Source organism: Haliotis rufescens, unplaced genomic scaffold (genome assembly GCF_023055435.1).
Source record: "Haliotis rufescens isolate VD_foot unplaced genomic scaffold, xgHalRufe1.0.p SCAF_18, whole genome shotgun sequence".
Lineage (NCBI taxonomy): Eukaryota > Metazoa > Mollusca > Gastropoda > Lepetellida > Haliotidae > Haliotis > Haliotis rufescens.
In genome coordinates, this window is record NW_025963868.1 from 16,865,008 (window position 1) to 16,875,240 (window position 10,233).

A 10,233-nucleotide genomic window follows, 5' to 3' on the forward strand; every position below is an offset into this window, starting at 1 on the left:
AGTACCATGCCAAACGCCAAGGTTACTGTGATCCAGTACCATGTCAAACGCCAAGGTTACTGTGATCCAGTACCATTCCAAACGCCAAGGTTACTGTGATCCAGTATCATGCCAAACGCCTTGGTTACTGTGATCCAGTACCGTTACCAAAGCAAAGGATACTGTGATCCAGTACCATTCCAAACGCCAAGTTTACTGTTATCCAGTACCATTCCAAACGCCAAGTTTACTGTGATCCAGTATCATGCCAAACGCCTTGGTTACTGTGATCCAGTACCATTACCAAAGCAAAGGTTACTGTGATCCAGTACCATTCCAAACGCCAAGTTTACTGTTATCCAGTACCATTCCAAACGCAAAGGTTACTGTGATAAAGCACCATTCCAAACGCCAAGGTTACTGTGATCCAGTACCACTTCAAACGCCAAGTTTACTGTGATCCAGTATCATGCCAAACGCCAAGGTTACTGTGATCCAGTACCATTCCAAACGCCAATGTTACTGTGATCCAGTACCATGCCTAACGCCAAGGTTACTGTGCTCCAGTACCATTCCAAACGCCAAGGTTACTGTGATCTAGTACCATTCCAAACGCCAAGGATACTGTGATCCAGTACCATGCCCAACGCCTTGGTTACTGTTATCCAGTACCATTCCAAACGCCAAGGTTACTGTGATCCAGTACCATGCCAAACGCCAAGGTTACTGTGATCCAGTACCATGTCAAACACCAAGGTTACTGTGATCCAGTACCATTCCAAACGCCAAGGTTACTGTGATCCAGTATCATGCCAAACGCCTTGGTTACTGTGATCCAGTACCGTTACCAAAGCAAAGGATACTGTGATCCAGTACCATTCCAAACGCCAAGTTTACTGTTATCCAGTACCATTCCAAACGCCAAGTTTACTGTGATCCAGTATCATGCCAAACGCCTTGGTTACTGTGATCCAGTACCATTACCAAAGCAAAGGTTACTGTGATCCAGTACCATTCCAAACGCCAAGTTTACTGTTATCCAGTACCATTCCAAACGCAAAGGTTACTGTGATAAAGCACCATTCCAAACGCCAAGGTTACTGTGATCCAGTACCACTTCAAACGCCAAGTTTACTGTGATCCAGTATCATGCCAAACGCCAAGGTTACTGTGATCCAGTACCATTCCAAACGCCAAGGTTACTGTGATCCAGTACTATGCCAACGCCAAGGTTACTGTGATCTAGTACCATTCCAAACGCCAAGGATACTGAGATCCAGTACCATGCCCAACGCCAAGGTTACTGTGATCCAGTACCATTCCAAACGCCAATGTTACTGTGATCCAGTACCATGCCTAACGCCAAGGTTACTGTGATCCAGTGCCATTCCAAACGCCAAGGTTACTGTGATCCAGTACCATGCCTAACGCCAAGGTTACTGTGATCCAGTACCATGTCAAACGCCAAGGTTACTGTGATCCAGTACCATTCCAAACGCCAAGGTTACTGTGATCCAGTATCATGCCAAACGCCAAGGTTACTGTGATCCAGTACCGTTACCAAAGCAAAGGTTACTGTGATCCAGTACCATTCCAAACGCCAAGTTTACTGTTATCCAGTACCATTCCAAACGCCAAGGTTACTGTGATCCAGTATCATGCCAAACGCCAAGGTTACTATGATCCAGTACCATTACCAAAGCAAAGGTTACTGTGATCCAGTACCATTCCAAACGCCAAGTTTACTGTTATCCAGTACCATTCCAAACGCCAAGGTTACTGTGATCCAGTATCATGCCAAACGCCTTGGTTACTGTGATCCAGTACCATTACCAAAGCAAAGGTTACTGTGATCCAGTACCATTCTAAACGCCAAGTTTACTGTTATCCAGTACCATTCCAAACGCAAAGGTTACTGTGATCCAGCACCATTCCAAACGCCAAGTTTACTGTGATCCAGTACCACTTCAAACGCCAAGTTTACTGTGATCCAGTATCATGCCAAACGCCAAGGTTACTGTGATCCAGTACCATTCCAAACGCCAAGGTTACTGTGATCCAGTACTATGCCAACGCCAAGGTTACTGTGATCTAGTACCATTAGAAACGCCAAGGATACTGAGATCCAGTACCATGCCCAACGCCTTGGTTACTGTGATCCAGTACCATTCCAAACGCCAAGGTTACTGTGATCCAGTACCATGCCTAACGCCAAGGTTACTGTGATCCAGTACCATGTCAAACGCCAAGGTTACTGTGATCCAGTACTATTCCAAACGCCAAGGTTACTGTGATCCAGTACCATGCCAAACGCCAAGGTTACTGTGATCCAGTACCATTACCAAAGCAAAGGGTACTGTGATCCAGTACCATTCCAAACGCCAAGTTTACTGTGATCCAGTACCATTCCTAATGCAAAGGTTACTGTGATCCAGCACCATTCCAAACGCCAAGGTTACTGTGATCCAGTACCATGTCAAACGCCAAGGTTACTGTGTTCCAGTATCATGCCTAACGCCTTGGTTACTGTGATCCAGTACCATGCCTAACGCCAAGGTTACTGTGATCCAGATCCATTCCACACGCCAAGGTTACTGTGATCCAGTACCATTCTAAACGCCAAGTATACTGTGATCCAGTGCCATGCCCAACGCCTTGGTTACTGTGATCCAGTGCCATGCCGCACGCCAAGGTTACTGTGGTCCAGTACCATGCCTAACGCCAAGGTTACTGTGATCCAGTACCATTCCAAACGCCTTGGTTTACGGTGATCCAGTACCATTCCAAACGCCTTGGTTACTGTGATCCAGTACCATTCCAAACGCCAAGCTTACTGTGTTCGAGTACCATTCCAAACGCCAAGGTTCTTGTGATCCAGTACCATGTTAAACGCAAAGGTATTTGCGATCTAGTACCACGCCTAACGCCAAGGTTCCTGTGATCTACAGCCGCACCAAGATTACTTTGACGCAGTGCCATGCCTAAAGCCAAGGTTCCTATAATCCAGTGCCATGGGTAACGTCAAGGCTGCTTTGATCCCGTGCCATGTCTAATGTTGTCAAGTTCATGCCTAACACCAATGTTACTGTGATCCAGTAAAATCTGCCCTTCCGGAACACGTCATTAAAGATCCTGACGATCATATTTCCTGGCAACAAACCAAGATTCGCCATACCAACATCGGTCATTGGAAAAAGATAGGAAACTTAGAAATAGAAACTATTGAAATCCAAAAAAGGAGCCAGTCATTAACAGACCAAAGTATCTACCTACCCAGCGTGTTCTCTTCTGTGCTTTAATCACATTATCAACAACAAATGAACATTTTGATTGATTGGCTTCTCTCCTGGTAATCACATTGGCTTCATCGAGATAGTGTTATCTTTATACATTAATCCTACCTTAATCCTGTGACACGCCTGGGTTACCGTGGTCCAGTGGCACGCCTAACTCAAAGGTTAATGTGGTCCAGTGCCACGCTGAGGTTACTGTGGTCCAGTGCCACGCCTAACTCGAAGGTTACTGTGGTCCAGTGGTACGTCTAGTTGACTTTTGTCTGTGTCACGCCAATGTTACTGTGGTTCACTGCCACGCTGAAGTTACTGTGGTCCAGTGCCACGCCCAACTCGAAGGTTACTGTGGTCCAGAGCTACACCCACTTTACTGTGGTCAAGTACTACACATAGGTTACTGTGATCCAGTACTACACCTAGGTTACTGTGGTCCAGTACTACAACTAGGTTACTGTGGTCCAGTTCTACACCTAGGTTACTGTGGTCCAGTACTACACCTAGGTTACTGTGGCCCAGTGCCACGCCAAGGTTACTTTGGTCTAGTGTCACGCCCAACTCGAAGGTTACTGTGGTCCAGTGCCACGCCCAACTCGAAGGTTGTCACGCCAATGTTACTGTGGTTCACTGCCACGCTGAGGTTACTGTGGTCCAGTAGTACACCTTGGTAACAGTGGTCCAGTAGTACACCTAGGTTACAGTGGTCCAGTGCCACCCCTAAGCTACTGTGGTCCAGTGCCACGCCTAGGGTACTGTGGGCCATTATTACACCTAGGTTACAGTGGTCCAGTGCCACGCCTAAGCTACTGTGGTCCAGTGCCACGCCTAGGGTACTGTGGTTCAGTGCCACGCCAAGTTTACTTTTCTCTAGTGTCACGCTATAGTTGCTGTGGTCTAGTGCCAAGCCTAGGTTACTGTGGTCCAGGGCCACGCCTAGGTTACTGTGGTCCAGTACTACACCTAGATTACTGTGGTCCAGTGCCACGCCAAAGTTACTGTGGTCCAGTGGCACGCCAAGGCTACTGTGGCCCTGTGCCACACCCGGGTTACTGTGGCCCTGTGCCACGCCTAGGGTACTGTGGTCTAGTGTCACGCCCAACTCGAAGGTTACTGTGGTCCAGTGCCACGCCAAACTCGAAGGTTACTGTGGTCCAGTGTCACGCCCAGGTTACTGTGGCCCTGTGTCACACCCAGGTTACTGTGGTCCAGTGTCACGCCCAGGTTACTGTGGCCCTGTGTTTCGCCCAGGTTACTGTTGTCTAGTGCCACGCCCAGGTTACTGGGGTCAAGTGTCACGCCCAGGTTACTGTGGCCCAGTGTCACACCCAGGTTACTGTGGTTCAGTGTCACGCCCAGGTTACTGTGGTCCTGTGTCACGCCCAGGTTACTGTTGTCCGGTGTCACACCTAGGTTGCTGTGGTCCAGTGTCACGCTCAGATTACTGTGGCCCAGTGTCAAGCTCAGATAACTATGGTCATGTGTCACGCTCTGATAACTGTGGCCCTGTGTCTCGCCTAGGTTACTGTGGCCCTGTGTCACGTCCAGGTTGCTGTTGTCCAGTATCAAGCCCAGGTTACTGTGGTTCAGTGTCATGCCCAGGTTACTGTGGCCATGTGACACGCTCAGATTACTGTGGCCCTCTGTCACGCCCAGGTTACTGTGGCCCTGTGTCAAGCCCTGGTTTCTGTTGTCCAGTGTCACGCCCAGGTTACTGTGGTCTAGTGTCACGCCCAACTCGAAGGTTACTGTGGTCCAGTGCCACGCCAAACTCGAAGGTTACTGTGGTCCAGTGTCATGCCCAGGTTACTGTGGCCCTGTGTCACACCCAGGTTACTGTGGTCCAGTGTCACGCCCAGGTTACTGTGGCCCTGTGTTTCGCCCAGGTTACTGTTGTCTAGTGCTACGCCCAGGTTACTGGGGTCAAGTGTCACGCCCAGGTTACTGTGGCCCAGTGTCACACCCAGGTTACTGTGGTTCAGTGTCACGCCCAGGTTACTGTGGTCCTGTGTCACGCCCAGGTTACTGTTGTCCGGTGTCACACCTAGGTTGCTGTGGTCCAGTGTCACGCTCAGATTACTGTGGCCCTGTGTCAAGCTCAGATAACTATGGTCATGTGTCACGCTCTGATAACTGTGGCCCTGTGTCTCGCCTAGGTTACTGTGGCCCTGTGTCACGTCCAGGTTGCTGTTGTCCAGTATCAAGCCCAGGTTACTGTGGTTCAGTGTCATGCCCAAGTTACTGTGGCCATGTGACACGCTCAGATTACTGTGGCCCTCTGTCACGCCCAGGTTACTGTGGCCCTGTGTCACGCCCTGGTTTCTGTTGTCCAGTGTCACGCCCAGGTTACTGTGGTCCAGTGTCACGCCCAGGTTACATGGGTCCAGTGTCACGCCTAGGTTACTGTGGCCCTGTGTCACGCCCCGGCTTCTGTTGTCCATTCTCGCGCCCAGCTTACTGTGGCCCTGTGTCACACCCAGGTTACTGTGGTCCAGTGTCACGCCCAGGTTTCTGTTGTCCAGTGTGACGCCCGGGTTACTGTGGTCCAGTGTCACGCCCGGGTTACTGTGGCCCTGTGTCACGCACCGGTTTCTGTTGTCCAGTGGGACGCCTGGGTTACTGTGGCCCTGTGTCACGCCTAGGTTACTGTGGCCCTGTGTCACGCCCCGGTTTCTGTTGTCCAGTGTCACGCCCGGGTTACTGTGGTCCAGTGTCACGCCCAGGTTACATGGGTCCAGTGTCACGCCCAGGCTTCTATGGTCCATTGTCGCGCAAAAGGTTACTGTGGCCCAGTGTCAAGCCCAGGTTACTGTTGTCCAGTGCCACACCCAGGTTACTGTGGTCCAGTGTCACGCCTAGGTTACTGTGGTTCAGTGTCACGCCCAGGTTGCTGTTGTCCAGTGTCACGCCCAGGTTTCTGTTGTCCAGTGTCACGCCCAGGTTACTGTGGTCCAGTGCAACTCCCAGGTTACTGTGGTCCAGTGTCACGCCTAGGTTACTGTGGTTCAGTGTCACGCCCAGGTTCCTGTTGTCCAGTGTCACGCCCAGGTTACTGTGGTCCTGTGTCACGCCCCGGTTACTGTTGTCCAGTGTCACGCCAAGATAACTGTGGTCCAGTGTCGCGCCCAGGTTACTGTGGTCCAGTGTCCCGACCAGGTCACTGTGGTCCAGTGTCACGCCCAGGTTTCTGTGGCCATGTGTCACACCCAGGTTACTGTTGTCCAGTGTCACGCCCAGTTTACTGTGGCCATGTGTCTCGCCCAGGTTACTGTTGTCTAGTGCCACGCCCAGGTTACTGGGATCAAGTGTCACGCCCAAGTTACTATGGCCCAGTGTCACACCCAGGTTACTCTGGTTCAGTGTCTCGCCCGGGTTACTGTGGCCCTGTGTCACGCATAGGTTACTGTTGTCCGGTGTCACACCTAGGTTACTGTTGTCCAGTGTCACGCTCAGATAACTGTGGCCATGTGTCACGCTCAGATAACTGTGGCCCTGTGTCACGCCTAGGTTACTGTGGCCCTGTGTCACGTCCAGGTTACTGTTGTCCAGTATAAAGCCCAGGTTACTGTGTCCAGTGTCACGCCCAGGGTACTTTGGTTCAGTGCCACGCCCAGGTTACTGTGGTCCAGTGTCACGCCTAGGTTACTAGGTCCAGAGCTACACCCACTTTACTGTGGTCAAGTACTACACATAGGTTACTGTGATCCAGTACTAAACCTAGGTTACTGTGGTCCAGTACTACACCTAGGTTACTGTGGTCCAGTTCTACACCTAGGTTACTGTGGTCCAGTACTACACCTAGGTTACTGTGGCCCAGTGCCACGCCAAGGTTACTTTGGTCTAGTGTCACGCCCAACTCGAAGGTTACTGTGGTCCAGTGCCACGCCCAACTCGAAGGTTGTCACGCCAATGTTACTGTGGTTCACTGCCACGCTGAGGTTACTGTGGTCCAGTGGTACACCTTGGTAACAGTGGTCCAGTAGTACACCTAGGTTACAGTGGTCCAGTGCCACCCCTAAGCTACTGTGGTCCAGTGCCACGCCTAGGGTACTGTGGGCCATTATTACACCTAGGTTACAGTGGTCCAGTGCCACGCCTAAGCTACTGTGGTCCAGTGCCACGCCTAGGGTACTGTGGTTCAGTGCCACACCAAGTTTACTTTCGTGTCACGCTATAGTTGCTGTGGTCTAGTGCCAAGCCTAGGTTACTGTGGTCCAGGGCCACGCCTAGGTTACTGTGGTCCAGTACTACACCTAGATTACTGTGGTCCAGTGCCACGCCAAAGTTACTGTGGTCCAGTGGCACGCCAAGGCTACTGTGGCCCTGTGTCACACCCGGGTTACTGTGGCCCTGTGCCACGCCTAGGGTACTGTGGTCTAGTGTCACGCCCAACTCGAAGGTTACTGTGGTCCAGTGCCACGCCAAACTCGAAGGTTACTGTGGTCCAGTGTCACGCCCAGGTTACTGTGGCCCTGTGTCACACCCAGGTTACTGTGGTCCAGTGTCACGCCCAGGTTACTGTGGCCCTGTGTTTCGCCCAGGTTACTGTTGTCTAGTGCCACGCCCAGGTTACTGGGGTCAAGTTTCACGCCCAGGTTACTGTGGCCCAGTGTCACACCCAGGTTACTGTGGTTCAGTGTCACGCCCAGGTTACTGTGGTCCTGTGTCACGCCCAGGTTACTGTTGTCCGGTGTCACGCATAGGTTACTGTTGTCCTGTGTCACACCTAGGTTGGTGTGGTCATGTGTCACGCTCAGATTACTGTGGCCCTGTGTCAAGCTCAGATAACTATGGTCATGTGTCACGCTCTGATAACTGTGGCCCTGTGTCTCGCCTAGGTTACTGTGGCCCTGTGTCACGTCCAGGTTGCTGTTGTCCAGTATCAAGCCCAGGTTACTGTGGTTCAGTGTCATGCCCAGGTTACTGTAGCCATGTGACACGCTCAGATTACTGTGGCCCTCTGTCACGCCCAGGTTACTGTGGCCCTGTGTCACGCCCTGGTTTCTGTTGTCCAGTGTCACGCCCAGGTTACTGTGGTCCAGTGTCACGCCCAGGTTACATGGGTCCAGTGTCACGCCTAGGTTACTGTGGCCCTGTGTCACGCCCCGGCTTCTGTTGTCCATTCTCGCGCCCAGCTTACTGTGGCCCTGTGTCACACCCAGGTTACTGTGGTCCAGTGTCACGCCCAGGTTTCTGTTGTCCAGTGTGACGCCCGGGTTACTGTGGTCCAGTGTCACGCCCAGGTTACTGTGGCCCTGTGTCACGCACCGGTTTCTGTTGTCCAGTGGGACGCCTGGGTTACTGTGGCCCTGTGTCACGCCTAGGTTACTGTGGCCCTGTGTCACGCCCCGGTTTCTGTTGTCCAGTGTCACGCCCGGGTTACTGTGGTCCAGTGTCACGCCCAGGTTACATGGGTCCAGTGTCACGCCCAGGCTTCTATGGTCCATTGTCGCGCCCAGGTTACTGTGGCCCAGTGTCAAGCCCAGGTTACTGTTGTCCAGTGCCACACCCAGGTTACTGTGGTCCAGTGTCACGCCTAGGTTACTGTGGTTCAGTGTCACGCCCAGGTTGCTGTTGTCCGGTGTCACACCTAGGTTACTGTTGTCCAGTGTCACGCTCAGATAACTGTGGCCATGTGTCACGCTCAGATAACTGTGGCCCTGTGTCACGCCTAGGATACTGTGGTCCTGTGTCACGTCCAGGTTACTGTTGTCCAGTATAAAGCCCAGGTTACTGTGTCCAGTGTCACGCCCAGGGTACTGTGGTTCAGTGCCACGCCCAGGTTACTGTGGTCCAGTGTCACGCCTAGGTTACTGTGGTTCAGTGTCACGCCCAGGTTGCTGTTGTCCAGTGTCACGCCCAGGTTACTGTGGTCCAGTGTCACGCCCAGGTCACTGTGGTTCAGTGCCACGCCCAGGTTACTGTGGTCCAGTGTCACGCCTAGGTTACTGTGGTTCAGTGTCACGCCCAGGTTGCTGTTGTCCAGTGTCACGCCCAGGTTACTGTGGTCCATCGTCACGCCCAGGTTACTGTGGCCCTGTGTCACGCAAAAGGTTACTGTGGTCCAGTGTCACGGCCAGGCTTCTATGGTCCATTGTCACGCCCAGGTTACTGTGGCCCAGTGTCACGCCTAGGTTTCTGTGGTTCAGTGTCACGCCCAGGTTGCTGTTGTCCAGTGTCACGCCCAGGTTACTGTGGTCCATTGTCACGCCCAGGTTACTGTGGCCCTGTGTCACGCAAAAGGTTACTGTGGCCCTGTGTCACGCCAAGGGTTCTGTGGTCCAGTGTCACGCCCAGGTCACTGTGGTCCAGTGTCACGCCAAGGTTACTGTTGTCCAGTGCCACGCCCAGATTACTGTGGTCCTGTGTCACGCTCAGGTTACTGTAGCTCTGTGTCACGCCCAGGTTACTGTGGCCCAGTGTCACGCCCAGGTTACTGTGGCCCTGTGTCACGCTCAGATTACTGTGGTTCAGTGTCACGCCCAGTTTACTGTGGCCCTGTGTCACGCTCAGTTTACTGTGGCCCTGTGTCACGCCCAGGTTACTGTTGTCCAGTATCACGCCCAGGTTACTGTGTCCAGTGTCACGCCCAGGGTACTGTGGTTCAGTGTCACGCCCAGGTTACTGTGGCCCTGTGTTACGGCCAGGTTACTGTTGCCCTGTGTCACGCCCAGGTTGCTGTGGCCCTGTGTCACGCTCAGGTTACTGTGACCCTGTGTCACGCCCAGATTACTGTGGCTCTATGTCACGCTCAGATTAATGTAGCCCTGTACCACGTCCAGATTACTGTGGCCCTGTGTCACGCTCAGATTACTGTGGCCCTGTGTCACGCCTAGGTTACTGTGGCCAAGTGTCACGCTCAGATTACTGTGACCCTGTGTCACGCTCAGATTACTGTGACCCTGTGTCACGCCCAGATTACTGTCGCCCCGTGTCACGCCCAGGTTACTGTTGTCCAGTATCACGC

General features: G+C 52.5%; 1 protein-coding gene across 1 annotated transcript; it reads right to left on the reverse strand.

The window, feature by feature from the left end:
* Nucleotides 1–7,666: 7,666 nt before the first annotated feature.
* Nucleotides 7,667–9,279, reverse strand: LOC125381424 (coagulation factor V-like). The gene is made up of 2 exons (XM_048397948.1): nt 9,001–9,279; nt 7,667–8,953 (listed from the first exon to the last, which is right to left on the reverse strand). Exons 1-2 carry the CDS (start codon nt 9,277–9,279, stop codon nt 7,667–7,669), a joined length of 1,566 nt encoding a protein of 521 aa, XP_048253905.1.
* Between the last annotated feature and the right edge of the window lie 954 nt (nt 9,280–10,233).